Raw genomic sequence first — 17,813 nt, forward strand, 5'->3', positions numbered from 1 at the left:
TTTGGATCCATTGGTCTGAAAAATCTTAGTGCGTGTGCGCGTGCACGTGCGATGCGCTCAATTTAAACCTCACGTGGGTGCGTGTGAAAGAAAATACCCATTTTTGCTAAAATTTTGAACTCAATTAGTTACAACTCGTGACTGTTCTATGACACACAACCCAAGCATACTTTTCAACAGTCTTAGTGACTGTCTAGAAAGATACTTCTAATTCTATAAATTCTCATTTGTTATCTCTTTTACATTCATTCAATTTTCGAGTTCTTATTTGCATAGTGTTCTTCTGTTTTCAATTGTATGTATATACTAGGAGTGCTGTCTTGTACGTGTGTGGAGCGTTGTATCCTGGGAGACAAACGTCTAAAGACTGTTAGCGCTTCACATGGGTGAAATCTGTTTTAAGGCTATTGTGTCCAATACAAACCTGATTCATTTCAATATTAAGATAGTATTTTACGGTATTTATAATTTATTTTACATAATTTGTTGTTTATTTTATCTAATCTTACATCACAAAAATAACAAAATATTCAATCATAAAAGATAATGTGCTCTACGAATAGGCCCATGATGGCTTCAAAATCTACAATGAGAACTTGATCAAATCTAATGGTTAGGCATCATCAATTAAGAGAAATTTTTTTCTCTATAGAAGTGTTAGAGGGTGGACCAAAACGTCAACTAGCCCAAATACTATCCAGTGGTGTGTGATGAATATGTTTTTTTTGTTACAATGTGGGAAGTGTTGTTGGATAACCATCCAACTCTTAGGGTATAGGATTCTAACAATTTAGAGAATGAAAGACACTTAGGACTTCACAAAGGAGAATAGTGACATTTAAGGCCTCTATCGATGCAACAAAAAAATAGTCCACTAATCTAGAAAGGGTTTTCTCATATTCAAATAAGGTCAAAAATTATATCAAATGATTATTTTGGAGCTTCTTTGTTTTTGTCAAATAAGTCTACTATTTTGATGATTTTTCTCATGCAAGAATTAATCTATATGCAACCTTGAGTCCAAGTTTAACTCAAGTTCCTCACATAAAAATTGTGTGAAGCACATAGAGAATGGGATGCCATTAAAGGGGATGAATTTATTGTTTTTTAAATGCAAAAGGTTTGATACTGACGTAGGACAACTACAAAATTTCCCCTGGAACATGTTACTGGTGGTTTGATTTGTGTTCTGCATTGGATATCTTCCGTTGTTTGCATGAATGACGTTTGGTCGTCATGTAATAATGTTAATTAGTCAAGTAATCAGCTTTAGACTTACATGTGAGAATTAGTTGTCAGATTCTAGCTCAAAACCAATTGATACTAAGTGGAGTGGCCCAACAAATATATGAAGTCGTGACAACCAATTCACATATTCGATGTGAGATAATTCTAGTGAGCTAACATTAGTTTACTAGTTCATTTTACCTCAAACGATCACAATTATGAATGTAATTTGATGCTTCATTGAGAAGCTTATCATTGGATTGCTATGTGTCCCATTAAATGTCAGTAGCTAATTATTGAATTGTTGTGGTGGGAACCACACATTCAATACACCTGAATAATTTTGGTCCTCACATTGTAAGTTTTATATTAGAAGTTTAAAGAAACTTCTTTCCTCAAGTTTTATTTTATTGTTTTTATCCCAACAAAACCTAAACAATGTCTAGATTTTCCATCGAAAAAACTTTCAAGCAAGCAAAGTAGCTTCAAAATTTTGAAGGAACCCTAATCCTTGTATTACACGTGGCGTATTCAAGGGCTATCTCAAATATTGATGAAAAAGTAGGGATGTGAATTAAATACGAAAAGTCAGGTGTCACAAGGCGAAGAGGGTTTTTTCAAAATTTTAAAGCGGGATGCCTGCTTCAAATTCGGACTCATTTTTTACAAATAAAAAGAAAGGACAGGTACATGATCTTTTCTTTTCTAATTATAATTCACAATCTTTTAAATAATAAATTGACTTTAACACCATAATAGAAATATGAAAGAGTTGTACTAGAATAACATTTCGGGAGACATCATGGGAGATATTGTTGGCGTAGATGTGTGTCAGAACCATAGATGATTGTCATCTCGATACAAGTGAAAAGCATTTATGATTCTGTGCACACTAACGTCGTCGCCAATGATGTCAATTTCAATGTTACTTATGAAAACATCCAAGATAACTCTAACTACTTAATATAATTATTATTGGATAGAGATTCTATTGCCTCACCAAATTTTACTAACGTCACCCCAATTGGTAGATCACACGTGCTCTGTTTTAACGCACGTGCTAATTATCACACGTGATTTGGATGGGGCTGAAAAAAATTGGCCGCCCTCTCTCTCTCTCTCTCTCCAAAAGGGGCGAGAGGGAAACAGACTACTTCTCTTTCTCTCTCCTCTCCAAACAAGAGAAGAGTAATAGAAACAGCAAATAAAAGATTTGATCTTTCTTCTTCCTTTCTTCTCTTATAGTTTTTCCCCAAATCAAAAAAATCATCTAAAGATGTCTATATCCGTCCTTCAAACAACTCAAAAGATTAAAGCTCCAAATCCTCATCAAATCCCTAACAAAACCCTATCATCCCCTCATCATTCTTCTTCTCTCTCATGCCCCATAACAAACCCTAGCCTCCGATCCATTTCTCTCGATGTTTCCAGAAAATTTCAGAAGGTTCCCATCATTTGTTCCTCTTCTTCTTTGGTTGATGGAGACTCCAAAGCTAACTTAGAACAGTGCTTCAGATCCTCTCCTGATTCCAATTCTGGTTCGTCTTCGTCTTCGGCGTCTTCTGTTATGTACGCGCCTACCATGAAAGGACAACACGGTGCATTTGGAGCAGTAACCCTTGAAAAATCAAAGCTTGACATTTCGAAACCCCAGACCAAATTCACTCCTGAGGTTGGTTTATTCTGAATTATGAAGTTTTAGGAATTGTTATTGTGTTTGTTAATTATATTTTACTTTTGTATCAAAGTTTTAATTTTTGGGGAAATTTAAGTTAATTAGTTGGTTAGGTCGAATTCGTAAAATTGGAAACATTTTATCAATTAGTAATCCCTAGTTATGTGAAATTACATTGAACAGTAGTATTTCATGGCTAGAAGAAGTTACGCATTGTAAAAATAGGATTTCTTAAAGATTTTAAGATTGGATTGTGAGCAATAATTAATGATTGATGAAGTATTATGCTTCAGGTACATAAAATGCCATTCTTTAGAAAGTTTTTTCAGGTGCTATGTCATTGGCGAGAGTTAGGTTGCGCTATTAATTGGGATGCAAATGAGTATGTGAGATACACTTTAAAACTGAATTGTTTAAGTTTTGGTATCAAGAGAGTAAAATAATATTATTGTCATTAAAGCCTTATCTCAAAGCTTTGGGGTTTCCTAAATGAATATTATTCCTCCATTGAATTTTGTCCAGAGCCATGCCTTTTATTGTTAAAAATGTTTTCATACTTGCTTTCATTATCTCCTTCCATGTTCTTTTGGGTCTTCCTCTTTCTCATTTAGAACCTTCAACTTGAATACTTATTCTAATTAGGGTTTTAATCGGTCTTCATTGAACATACCCAAACCATCTCAGTCAACTCTTTTACTTTATTGCTTATTGGAGCTACACCTATATTTTCTTTTTCTTTTTCTCTTTTTGGTTTAGTGGATGCATTCATTTCTCATTTTATCTGTCCTAGTGTCTTCACTCATCTATCTCAACATCCTCATCTCTACTACGCTCAATTTATTACTGTGATGCTTCTTAACCATCCAACATTCAGTTCCATAAAGCACAATTGATCTTGTTGCCGTCTTATAAACTCTTCTTTTTTAATTTGATTGGCATCTGTCTACCATATAACACACTAGAAGTGCATATCCACTTTGACCATCCAACTTTGATTATGTGGGAGACTTCTTTCCCAATCTCTCGATCCTTATATATTATAGACTTGAGATAACAAAAGTGAATGCTTAAGGGTATTTCTAGACCATCATTTTTTATGGGTCACTCCCCTTCCTGGGTATCAATAATAAATTTACACTCCACATACGTGGTCTTGGTCATACTTATTACATAGCATTTGACTCCAACTCTGTTCTCTATAATTTTACCTTTGTGTTGATTCCTCCAATCTCATTAATTGATGCTAAATCATCGACAAATAACATTCATGAAGGTACGTACTTTTGAATATGAGCAATCACCTTCCAACAAAAAAAGAACATGAGCAATTATTTCAACTATGAGGAAAACAAATAGAGACTCAAATCCGATCCTTTATGTAAACCAATTGTAGCTGAGAGCTTGTTTGTCTCATCTTCATCCATTGTCACACTAATCACAACCCTCTTGTACATGTCCTTAAAAACATGAATCTATTCTTGTTTACCCTAGTAATATGTGTATTGGTATTCATATTTTGGTTCGTTTCAGTTTCTTTCTTACTATAATTCTAAATGTTTACTTATCCGAAAGAAAAATAGGAAACAATTTTTTTTAAAAAAAAGAAGAATTACGCACGTGTTCATTGCTGGGTATGGTACTTGGTAACTGTCTATTTAGTTTTTTCTCCAGTACCACTTTATGCGAATCAGAGTGAAGTTTACACTTGAAGTGGATGACGCCATCTTTGAATTAGGTTATTCAGTTGTTTTTTGTAAGTCATTCAGAAGCACACTTACCTGGTTTATGTTTTTGGAATACTGCAGACTGCAGTTGGGGGTGGGGGTGGAGATATTGGGAAGAAAAATTTTCATGGCGGTGGTGATGGGGGTGATGATGGTGGTGATGATGATGACTACTTTGGTGATTTTGATGACTTTGAAGAAGGAGATGAAGGTGGATTGTTTAGAAAACGGCTTGTTCATCAAGAGGTGTTTTTTCAATTCCTTTTTTGTTCAAGAAAAGATATGTATTGTCTTCAAGGAAAGCATGTTTCTTGAGTAATGTGATGATGGATTGATGATTTTGATGTACTTTCCAGCTTTTTGATCGTAAATTTATAGACGCAGTCTTGAATGAGTGGCATAAGACAATGATGGATTTGCCTGCTGGGCTTCGACAAGCTTGTGAAATGGTGAAGTCATACACCAATCTACTTTTATTGAAGACATATATAATGACACTTGACTGTAATTTGACTCCAGGGTTTGGTGAGCTCTGCACAAATAGTAAGGTTCCTAGCAACCAATGCCAGGCCAACCACTGCGAGGTTTATTTCTCGAGCTCTTCCAGAAGGAATCTCGAGGGCTTTCATTGGCAGGTAAACACATGAAAATCTTCAAAATCAAATGCCATGGTTCATAAAGCCATCAATGAGTTTACATGTACATCTTGATGTACTATATCTTTGTCCAATAATCTGCTAATAAGAATATGCTATATGGAAGTTTCTATCTATGTAATAGTATCAAACAGTCTAGTAATTGAAGAATATGTATGACCTAAAGAAACCTTCTCAAGGAATCAGCACTCAAGGGAAACTTTCTTCCAATGAAGGAGAGTCAACTCTACTACAAGTTCATGGAATCTACAACATGATATAATCATCATATCAGGAGCAGGAAATCCAGCAAAAGAAAACTTCATTCATTTTGTTCCACAAGGCAGCCATAGATATGTTGTATAGCATTTCCTAGCTCAACTTTGATTCAAATCTATAATTAAACCAATAAGTTTCCAAATAGAATACCTTGTAAACCTCCCTACTTATCTGTGTATTTGATGTAGGTTGCTCCCCTAGGTTTAACATGAATCATGTTAGAACTTCAATAGAATTGCTCGTTTGAAAATAAGAAATGAAATAACTCACAATAATACCGGGGGGGGGGGGAATAGGTATTTTGATTAATCAAGTTTAATTTAAAAATAATAATAATAAAATAATAGCAACAATAGACAAACAGAATTTCACAAACAACATCCAGTAGCAAAGTTTAGAGAGATGCAAACCACACAAGAAGCACAAATTTATAGTGGTTCGGTGACCTCGGTCCCTACTCCACTCCCAGAAAGGTCAAAATCTTGAGCTGATGTTTTTTATTCAAAACTTTCGGATTACAATTGCTTACATAGAAAAGCGACCGCACCACTCAAAAACTATGCTAGGGACTTTCACTCAGGCCGTTCAAATGATTTCTCAACCAGAAATCTTTAATGGAGAATATTCAATAGAGCAACTTTCACTCTTTCTTTAACTCAGAATATTACTAAGAGAAGGATCATAGAAGAAGAAAGAACATGTGAAAAACTCAGAACAATATCTCTCAGATCTATAGAAAATTTTTTTTTTTCTTTTTTACTTGATGAGAAGCTTTGAGAGTTCTTTCCTATTTATAGAAGAGAATAGGAGATAAGGTTAGAAGAAAAATCCTAACTGATTAGAATGAAATCTAATTTGACGAAATTGAAAGATAAGATAAATCTCAAAAGTTATGGTCGTTTGAAATAGAATCTGAAAAAGTCGTAAGACAGCTTCTAAGCGTTCGGTCGACCGAACGAGTGTGGGTCGACCAAGTGACCAAATTCAAGAGCTATGAGACTTTTTGGGTTCGGTCGATCAAACAACCTCGATCATTCGAGTGAACATAAAGCGAGGTTATCAAGTTTCGGGTTCGGTCGACCGAATGAACATAAAGCGAGGTTATCAAGTTTCGAGTTCGGTCGCCTGAGAGAAGAAAAGAAGGGACTAAACCACGGGTTCGGTCAACCGACTAAGGACACTTACACACTAACTTGAATTTCTAAAGTCCAAATTTTGACGAGAGTTGAACTTGGTCTTGACCTTCATTCTTCGTGAACTTGAGTGTCTTTTTCACTCTTGTTGAAACCTCCTTCACACTTGATCTTAAAAAAGATTTAACTTTTTTGAAACCTCCTTAGAGCTTGATCTTCAAAATAATTAACTTTGACGAACTATCTTCAAGCTAAGTACATACGATCTTAGACATTGATCGTTTACAAAAACTTACAAGAAAATCAATTTACATGAATGAAAACAAAATGTGTCTACAAAAAACATTGTCGAGATGGATGAACAACTCACAACGTATAGACCTATAATTTTCTTGAATCTCTTTATTCAATCTTATGATTTTCTATAATTAACTATGCCCTTTCAATAAAATCTTCTATTTATCAAAAATATAAAAATAAAATTATATAATCAAAACCAATAAATTTCCAAATAAAATACCTTGTAAACCTCTTACTTATTTGTGTGCTTGATGTACATGGCTCACCTAGATCTTTTTTTTTTTATATCGATAAAGATAAATTTATTGAAAAAAGAGAGCTAGGGGGTCGAGATGACCAATCCAAAAACAAAGAGAACCGACAAGAAAAAAGAAAAAGACGAAACAAAAGAAAAGAAAAACAAACAAGCGAATGACGAGTTACTCTCGCGGCAAAGAAACAAACCCTATCCCATCGCACTAGAAAATCTTCAAAGAAGACCCCTTTAAATTCCTTGTGGAGTTTACTCTAAGAGAACATGACTTCCAAAATAGAAAGAACTAATTCTCCATTGTAGAAACTTTCCCCTAAAAAATGCAACGATTACGATCTTTCCAGATACCCCAACAAATTGCAAAAGGAGTCAAGAACCAAAGAATCCATTTAGAAGTTGAGAATGATGTTCCCCAAGCCAACCACGATTTCAAAGTCAACTTGACTAAGTTGGGAAAACAACCAACTATCTCGAATAAAGACAAGAAGTGTGATCAAATGTGATTAGCCACCCGGCAATGAATGAATAAGTGATCCACTGTTTCTGTTTGGGTTCTACACATACAACACTGGTTTGGTGAGATAAAGCCTCTTCTTATCAATTGGTCTAAAGTTGCGAGTCTCCCCAAGGCCGCTAACCAGATGAAAATCAAAATCTTAGAAGGTATCTTACCATCCCAGACAAAAGCATGAGGGAAAACTGTTGTACTACTTGGAGCCATACTAGCCATACTAGCATACATAGATTTAACCGTAACTCCAAAGTATCTTCCTTAGACTCCTTTGATGTGCTATCCACTTAATGATCTTATTTCTAGCTGATTCTAGAATTGTAGACACTCATCTTCTGAAGTTGATGTCTTATTTGTCTTTTCTTCAACCTGTTTTTGGATTGATGGTATCATAAGTTTTGATTTTTCATGGTTATACCTTAAGTAGATATTGTCTGCCTGAAATAACACGTAGATGATTCCATTTTGCATCAAACGTAGCTTGTACATGTGAGATCCAATCTCGATCCAACACAATATGACAATCTTTTAGAGGAACCACTTTTCAGTCAGCACCATGGTTAATTTTTTTTTTTTACGGAATTGAACGACGAAACCTTCATCATGATATTCACAATAAATTTGATCTTCAACATTTTGAAAGGTAAAAATGCAATTACAATTTTTTTTTTTTTTTAATAAAGTAAATAAAAAGGGTTAAGAATCGAAGAAAATGGTGTTTCAAAACATCAAGAATTTAAGAAAGAGGAATTAAAAAGAATATTGAGAAAATAGGATTATTGAAGGTTTCTTGATGTAGTTAGAGGATTCTTGATGGATCCAAGTATTCAAGATTTTAGGAAAATCAAGAAACAAGAAAAAAATAGAAAGATAAGGAGATGATAGAAACGATAGTACCTTGAATCACACCAAGATGGATGGCTTTCAATCACCGGAAAAGTTGCAAAATTTCTTTTTATTCCACAAACTTGTAAAAACCAATTACAGTAACCATATATGTTCGATTGAAAATCCTAATTCTAAAATTACATAAAAATTGACGCTTAGGACCTTCATAAGCCAATCTTGTGTATAATAGATATCCCTCTAGTATTTTGGCTATAATTATTTCAAAACTAATTAGAATTGCAAAATCTTAGGCTTGTTGGATAGGTAATTGAATAACCTATCAAATGACACAACAATTGACCCAATACGAAAAGTTTTGACCTCTCAAAATAAGGTCTAAAAGAAAAATGACGTGAATGGTACTTAAACTCCTATAAGACTTTTAAAATAATTAAAAGACATCAAAAATAAAATAATCTAATCTTAAACTAATCCTACTAAAATATAAAAAAACTCTAGACCCAAATAAGTTTCAATACAAACAATTCCAAAAACTTCATTGGAACCCGTGACTATTGGCTTGATTTGCGTCCCTCATCATTCACCTTGGGTTGGAGAAAACTTGTGTTCGAGTTTTGAAATGCTTGAGGATGATCATAACAACCTGCGGTTCATTCCCTACGATTAGTCCTCGTGTCTTGATGTTGTGTTGAACCATTAATTTCAAATTGCAATTTTTTATCTTGTCAAAGTCTTCATACCCATCTAAGATGATTGAGTCAATCTAAGTTAGTGATGTTACATCTGCATCATGAATAAGAATTGTACATGTCTCCAAGTGATCTTCCTTAGGTTGTTTTGATGTGCTATCAACTTCATGATCTTGTTTCTAACTGATTCTAGAGTTGTAGGCACACCATCTTTTGAAACTGATGTCTGATATGCATTTTCTTCAACCTACTTTTGGAGACTTGGACTGATGGTTCCATAGGAGTTGATTTCCATGGATATATCTTGAGTAGATATTGTATGCTTGAAGTAACATGTAGATGATTCCGCTCTGCATCAAACGTAGCTTGTACATGTGAGATCCAATCTCGATCCAACTCAATATGACAATCTTTTAGAGGAACCACCTTTCAGTCAGCACCATGGATAGAATTTTCCTAACAAAATTGAACGACGAAACCTTCATCACGATATTCACAATAGATTTAATCTTCAACATTTTGATAGGTAAAAATGCAATGTTGAGAGGTGAAATTGTAAAATTTTGCAATTATATATTTTTCAATAGGGTATATACAAAATTGTTTAGGATTGTGAGGAAAGGGGATTTCAAGAATCAAGAATCAAGAATTCAAGAACAAGGAATTTAAAAGAAAATCAAGAAAATAGGATTCTTGATGGATTCAAGAATTCATGATTTTAAGAAAATCAAGAAACAATAAAAAAATAATAATGAAAATATGAGAAGATAGAAAAGATAATACTTTGGAATCGCAACAAGGGTTTCTTGAAACCACACCAAGATTGATGGTCTCCAATCACTAGAAAAGTTGCAAAATTTCTTTTTTATTTCATAAATTTGGAAAAATCATATATATAGGCTAGACACAAAATTTTAATCTTAAAATTACATAAAAATTGACTCTTTTGACCTTGATAAGCTAATTTCGTTTAGAATTGATATCCTACTGGTATTTTGGCCATAACTTTTTTCAAAATTCATCAGAGTTGCAAAATCTTGGGCTCTCGTTGAATATGTAACTAAATGATCTATTGAATGACACAAAAATTGACCTAGTACAATAAGTTTTGACCCTTCAAAATAACGTCTAAAGAAAAATGAGGTAAATAGTACCTAACCTCTTATAGGACTTCTAAAACAATTAAGAGTCGTCAGAAATCAAATCATCTAATCTAAAATTAATCCTAAGAAAATATAAAAAATAATTCTAGATCCAAACAAGTTGCAATATAAACAATTCCAAATTTTTCATTGGAACCCGTAACTGTTGGCTTGATTTGCGTCCCTCATCATTCTCCTTTAGTTGGAGAAAAATCTTCCTTGACTTTTGAAATTGGATGCTTGGTAACACAAGGTACCTTTACGAAGAGCAATAGACAACTCTTTTGAAGGAAGAACTAGCAATGCAACTAAATCTTCAAAGGAGTGAATTGGAATAGGTGGTGTCATAGTGGCCCTTCTTTTGGAGTATACTTGGAGAGGAGGAACGATAGAAACATGCAATGGAATGCTTAGAGAAATTGGGGCATGCAATGCTATAAGACTACTAGTAAAATCATTAGAAGAATTATCACAAAAATAAAGAACTGACAAAAAGAAAGTAACATCAATACATACAAAATATTTGTGTCAAGTAGGATTGTAGCATCTCTCCTATGTACGTAAATACCCAAGAAAGACGTATTTTATACTTTTGGGATCCAACATATCTCTTTCTGGTCCCAAATGATGAACAAAAGAAACATAACCAAAATACGTGGAGGAAGGTGAAAATGACAATTAGGAAATAAAATCTTATGTGGAGATTTAGCATCAAGAATAGGTGTCGACATTCGATTAATGAGATAACAAGCAGTAAGAACAACATTACTTCAAAAGGTTTTGGGAACATTCATTTGAAGTTCTTACGTGTGAGCAATTTCTAAAAGATGATGGTTTTTTCGTTCAGCAATGCCATTAGTGTAGAATGCAAATCAAGTCAACCGTCAAGAGTTCAGATAGAAAATTTGTGATTATTTAGGTTTTCACTTGTTTGGGTCTTGATTTATTGTTGGAGATTACTTATTTGTTTAGTTTTCTGTTTTAGGATTTTAATTTTATGTTTTTGAGGCTTATTTTCATGTTTTATTGGCCCATAGTCTTAGTATAATATTTAGGGGCAGTTTAGTAATTTTACTTTATCTTTTATTTATATTTATTTGAATTTGAAAATTTGGAGAGAAAGTTACAGAAATTAGGTTTATTTATTTGGTATTTTAGTTTGACTAGGATTCTTGATTTATTTTCTTTATATTGATTGTATTAGGATTTTTTTTATTTATTAATAAACAATGAATATGATGAATAAAACGAAAGCTTGAGCTTGATCTTCTCTACAATGGGTATGGTGTGAGGCCATTTTGAAGTGAGTCTAATATAGTATTCTTTTATTCTAATCTTTATTTTTCTTTTCAATTTTTTTGTTTTTCTTGATTTTCTTTTAGTTCCTTATTCTTGATTCTTGAAACCTACAAACCTCAACCATTAATCATTTTTCCATTTTCTTTAATCCTTTTTATCTAGTCTTGTATTTTTGGTCATTGGGATTGTGGTCATACTTGCAGAAGTTCATAATTAAATTACCATATCCTACCCAAATCCTTAACCCAATCCTAAACGAAATTCCCTAAACTCCCATATTTTTTTTCTTCCCTCACGGTCTTGCATCAATCATTCTATTGAGGTGTATGTTTAATGCTAAGAGAACGAAGATAAATACCAAAATCACCAGGAAAGTATTTTTTAGCATTATCAGATTGTAAAATACAAATTGACAAACCATATAGAGTTTGTATTTCCATATGGAAGGCTTTAAAAATAGTAAACAACTTAGAACGGTCTTTCATTATAAACAACTAAGTCATTTTTGAAAAATCATCCACAAATATGGCAAAATACTTAAAACCAAGATGTGATGTAATTCTTATTGAACCCCAAATATCTGAATGAACTAAACGAAAAGGATTACTCTCTATTACTAATACTAGGTGTAAAAGAAACATGATCGTGTTTACTTAACTGACATGCTTCACAATTAGATAGAGACTCAAGACTCAAACTAGGAATTAAACTATGTAAAATTCGAGAAGATGGATGACTGAGTCGACAATGTCATTGAAAAGATCTAGTAGATGAATTAAGTGTTGTTTTGGCAAAAACACGATCCAGATAGTAGAGGCCATCAACTTCACGCCCGCCACTAATTGTCTTCCTCAACTTTAGATCTTGAAAAGAAAGTTACTGAGTATTGTATTTTATTTATCAGCTGACTAACAGATAAAAAGCTAAAAGAAAAGTTGAGATGTACCCAACCCAACAACTTTAGAAAACACTTTGACAGGTAGAATAATGAAAAGAAGACAACCAACTTGAATTACCTGTCATATGATCTAACGCATTGGAGTCAATGATCCAGATGCCATACCTGTCTAGGCTAAAGTAGCATTAGGAGGCCTGGGACTTAGAAGATTTAGCAATGAGCCTCCACCTCGCCCCTCCCCCTACTGAATCTCTACCTTCCACGACCCCCTCGACCACGGCCTCTGTGACCTTTGGGAACCACTTAAGCTGAATGATCACCATCACCACCATCATAACTATTGCTATATGATAACGTGTTAAGTCAAGGAAAATCATTAGTAAGAGATGGGAGATCTTGGCTACCCAAGATTTGAGACCTACTGGCCTCATACTCTGGCTTGAGTGAGGATAGCAACCTAACCACATTCATATCCTCCCATTGTTTCTGCACCTTCTGAATATCATTAGTAATGGGCTGATACTGATTTAATTCCTCTTGTACGCACAGCATGGTTGCAAAAATACACTCTAGTGTCTTGCCATCTTGCTGCATAAAAAAAAAAAAATTTGTGTGAGTTTATAAATCTGAGTGATATTATTAGGTCCTGAGTACATATTCTTCACCCGTTCTCATATCTCCTTAGTGGTTTCCAAAAACATAAAATTAACACTAATTTGTGGCTCTATGCTGTTCCACATCCACATCAAAATTTTAACATCTTCTTGCTCCCATTCATCAATCACAGTAGGGTCATTAGAATTAGGCTTATCCATGATAAAGTGGTTGTGTTTCCCCTTTGCTTTCAAAAATACCTCTACTACTTTAGACCACTGTATGTAATTGCTTTCATTGAGTCTAATAGAAGTCATTTGAACCCTTACAAGGTCTTGGAAAATCCGCATAATTGTTTTCTGCTCCATAAATCAACAACGAAAAACACAGTAGCACTTCTCTACATTTTTCTAGTGCTTTTCCTCCAATAAGAATTCCGTACAATCAAGGCTCGCGAATGATCTCCAAAATTCTAGGAGGAAAATCTTTCTGGTGAAATCACACAGCCTGATAATCACACAAACAACAACAAACACCTTCTATTGCACGGAAAAACCACTAAACTTATCTGCAACAACACCAAACCACTAAAATCCTTATGTGGCTTGATCACATGAGGGCATATACACACCCAAGACAAAAAAAGTTACTCTACATGGAGGATTTAAACGCCAACGAAGTCGTAAGTTTCAATCAGATAAAGAAAATCTGATTTCCCAAAATCAAGAGGAAACACAGAAGAAAAGATGAAAAAATAGAGGAAAAATCAAGCCCTTATTTCACGATGTGCTTTGATACCATGTAGAATAAGAGTTTGAGGATTGAAGAGAAGAATGGAGTAAAAATGGGAGGAGTCAAAGTGAGTCCAACTCTAACCATCAGCACCTATATATATATATTAAATCTAATATAAAATGAAATTACACGTACCACTACTACTAGTAACTTATTATTTCTAACAAAAGTCATACCACTAATCTATGCTATATTACAAGTTTTATGACATTTGACATGATGCAAATACAAAGAAGAAATCTAAAAGGTGAGCAATGGTATCAGCATATTACACCGGATACTCTTATCCGTATCCTTGTCTTAAGTTTTAAGAAATGAGGAGTAACATTCCCATTTCACATTATAATATTTATATCAATATCCTTATATGGGCATCTTGGGATTCTGCACCGGCTATGCAATTCCTGCTAATTGAAGTTAGAGGTTCACGCTAATAAGCTTCTTAACAACGAGAAGAGAGACAATATGGGGATTGAAACTTCTTGTTTTCTCATTTTACCCAAATTACTGCAATGTTCTGATACAGGTAAATTGAAAATAACAAAAGCACAATAGATAGCTACTGACAATGGGTTGTTGTAACACATTTACATAATGCTGCTTGATTTGTATGTTTTCTTTGTTTCTTCGATATCCCAACAATTGAAGCTTACTTATGTCAGTTACTCATATTGTGCTGAGTTCGAATGCTCTATTTACTATTCGTTGTCTCGACCCTTCTTACTTTGGTTTCTGACAGAATTTTTCATCTTTCATGTAGGATGATTGCAGATCCAGCTTTCTTATATAAATTTATTTTAGAGCAGGCTGCTACTGTTGGTTGTTCTGTATGGTGGGAAGTAAAGAATCGAAAGGAAAGGTAACTATCTCTGGTTAAAGAGGAGAAAATAAAGTCTATCTTATTGTGGTACTTACTCTGCTCTGCAAATGTTCGATTCTATTTTCTAGGATAAAGAAGGAATGGGATCTGGCACTAATAAATGTGTTGACAGTATCAGCATGCAATGCTATTGTTGTTTGGTCACTCGCTCCTTGTCGTTCGTATGGGAATACTTTCCGGTTTGACTTGCAAAATACCATACAAAAGCTTCCAAACAATGTTTTTGAAATGAGTTATCCACAACGAAGTTTTGACTTACAGAAAAGAATCCACTCTTTCTTTTACAAGGCTGCGGAATTGTGTATGGTTGGATTAACGGCTGGAGCAGCCCAAGGTGGGCTATCAAAGCTGGCTGCCAGTAAGAAAGAGGAGAGGTAATTTGCATTATACATGCTTCCTTTTGTTTTTCTTGTTTTGGGTACATTTCTATTTGTTCATTCTCACAAAAGTTCTGATATTATTTTTTGTCTCCTTTACTTTGAATGGCAGGTTATCTGTCACAATCCCAACTGTGAGTGCCAATGCACTTGGTTATGGGGCTTTCTTGGGACTTTATGCAAATCTACGTTATCAGATGCTATGTGGAATTGATAGAGCAATGATCAACCATTTTGATGTCATTGGAGTAGCTCTATTTTTTAGCACTGCATTTAGGTATGGTCTTCTCCTACCAAAATCAATCATCCTTGTAATCTTAACCTTGGTAGTCATGGCTAATTTCTATATGTTAACTGTTGTCAAAATGTGGCAGAACTTCAATACCATAAAAATAACTATCTGTGTTGCTAGTCTTTACTTTGCACATAAAATGACACTATTAATTTTTATAACTAGTAAGATATTGAGATATCACACCTGTTCCCAATGATTATTTTGATTTGATTTATTTCTACTGTGGTTTATCATTGTTCTGTGCTGACCTTTGGAAATTCATTTTTTTTTTTTCAAATGTTTAATCTGTTTGCAGAATGACCATTGTTTTGCTTAATGAGAATTTTGTTGGAATATCTGTGATTAGTTGTGTTGCACACCACATAGTAATGATGACTCAAATGATTTTGTTTTTTTTACCTACTGAAGCCTACCACAATTCCATTATTCCTCATTGATTTGAAGCTGAACCTCTCAGGGATTATTTTCTTCCAGGTCATGGGCCGGCTATTAGCTCTGTCTTCCCTTTGGATGACAGAACTTCCTTTCTTTTCCATCTTTTGACCTTCTCGTCACTTCGTGGATTGAAAGCTTGAGTTGTCCCTTTTTAGCTTGTTCCCTTTGTTGGGAGCTTCTTTCTGTAGGATATTATTTTTAGAGAGCTTCTATTGCCACACCAACTTTTGGATAAGGTTTTATAAGGGTAAAAAAAAAAAAGATTTAATTCTGAAGGGTTGTATTGTATAAGCAGGAGAACTTAGTTCTATTTTTTGTTTACAAGTGAATAATACTAAATATTAGTCTATGGCCCCAAGGGACAGCAGACTGAATGATCCTTGTGATTTTGCTCTGGGCCTTCTTTGAGAGGGCTGAAATGATGTTCATTCTGGTCCACAGCCGGTGAACAAACTCATCTAATCCAATCAGCTTGAGTTTTGTTCCGTGATCCTAGTGAGGGTTTGTGTATGCCACAGGAATGGTATGATGATCAATCAAAAATTCCAATACTTAGAAGCTATGTGTAGGTGATCATCCATATTTATGTGATGCACAACTGAGATGAGTACTTTTAAACTTGTAACTTATACATGTGTAGATATTTTATAAACAAATAGTTGAACATATATGAACTTTCTTGATAGAGAGAAATAAGTCTTCTTTTATTCCACATTTTATATACTGTTTTCTTGGATTGGTATTTGATAAATGTTCCTTGTGGCATGCACAGATTAATGAATGTTCAAGTTGGTGAGACTTCGAGACTTGCTTGGCTTGGGGTGGAATCAGATCCGTTAGTTGAGTCAGAAAACCTGTTGAAGGCTTACAACAGGCCATCAGAGACAGTTGCCAGGCCTTCTTCAAACTGGCTTATATCGAAGAATTCCATTGTTTCTGGGCTTGGGCTCCTTGGCATCAAACAGGGAAACCACGATCAGGAGGAGATGGCACCAACGAAGACACGGAGGAAGAGGATTGTCAGGAAGAAAGTGACCACATCTTCGGCATAGCTTGTAATAACGTTCGCTCTTCTCACTCGTTTCAATTTTGTAACCGAAGGAAGATCCGATAAATGGTGATTCCTTGCTGCCAAGCAAAATTTGTAGTGCTCATTCAGAGAGATTTCTTGCAATAATGCTCGTGCTGCCAAGAAAAGTTTTATGGTGATTCCTTGCTGCTGTTGACTGGGGGCCAGAACAGCTCGATCTTGACAACCATACAGAGAGTTTTCTTGATTGTTTTGCGACTTTGCTTCGTCACGGTATAGCCAGTATTAGCCCATTGAAAAGTATAATTTCTCATTTGAAATGGTCATTCAGAGATCTTATAATAGTTGGGACTTTTTTTGTTAACAATTTGTGCGAACTGTGAGGTGAACCCATTTATACTTGGATCTATATTACTAAAACTGCCTTGGGTCTTGTTTGTATTCTGTTCTAAGTTTGAACTTTTATTTTTGAGTTTATGTTTGATGGATTCATATTAGGAGTTGGCACACTTTGCTACCATCCTAAAGGCAGCCCTCCTATATCTGGGCTTGGGACCGACATAGTTTGAAGGAAACACTACGTGGGTGGGTGGAGTTGAGAACACACTTTCATCTGATATTCAAGATTTGCGCTTTAAGATTGTAAATGGCAACTGGAGCTTAGATCAACCCCTAAACCTCTTATCGACTAACTAGATGGCCTCGACCTGTGTTTGGACGTAATATATTTTAGATTAGGTTTTTCTACTACCATTTATAGGAGGATCACATGGATATTATTTTGGACAATTAA

General features: G+C 34.5%; 1 protein-coding gene across 1 annotated transcript; it reads left to right on the top strand.

Moving 5' to 3' along the window:
- Window positions 1-2,360: 2,360 nt before the first annotated feature.
- LOC147406454 (uncharacterized) lies at window positions 2,361-17,464 on the top strand. Its single transcript, XM_086434496.1, has 8 exons — window positions 2,361-2,899; window positions 4,708-4,872; window positions 4,983-5,075; window positions 5,146-5,261; window positions 14,764-14,862; window positions 14,952-15,257; window positions 15,373-15,537; window positions 16,763-17,464. Exons 1-8 carry the CDS (start codon window positions 2,504-2,506, stop codon window positions 17,040-17,042), a joined length of 1,620 nt encoding a protein of 539 aa, XP_086290622.1. The 5' UTR covers window positions 2,361-2,503; the 3' UTR covers window positions 17,043-17,464.
- The last annotated feature ends 349 nt before the right edge of the window (window positions 17,465-17,813 follow it).

The sequence above is a fragment of the Akebia trifoliata genome, chromosome 3 (genome assembly GCF_017979445.1).
Source record: "Akebia trifoliata isolate Shusen 1 chromosome 3, ASM1797944v1, whole genome shotgun sequence".
Classification (NCBI taxonomy): Eukaryota; Viridiplantae; Streptophyta; class Magnoliopsida; order Ranunculales; family Lardizabalaceae; genus Akebia; species Akebia trifoliata.

What these genes read in the sequence shown, in the direction of transcription:
- LOC147406454 (XM_086434496.1), top strand. Translation starts at nt 2,504, where the DNA reads ATGTCTATATCCGTCCTTCAAACAACTCAAAAGATTAAAGCTCCAAAT. An exon ending in AGACCAAATTCACTCCTGAG is followed by an intron (nt 2,900 to 4,707) that starts GTTGGTTTATTC and finishes GGAATACTGCAG; the next exon opens with ACTGCAGTTGGGGGTGGGGG. An exon ending in TTTTTTAGCACTGCATTTAG is followed by an intron (nt 15,538 to 16,762) that starts GTATGGTCTTCT and finishes TGGCATGCACAG; the next exon opens with ATTAATGAATGTTCAAGTTG.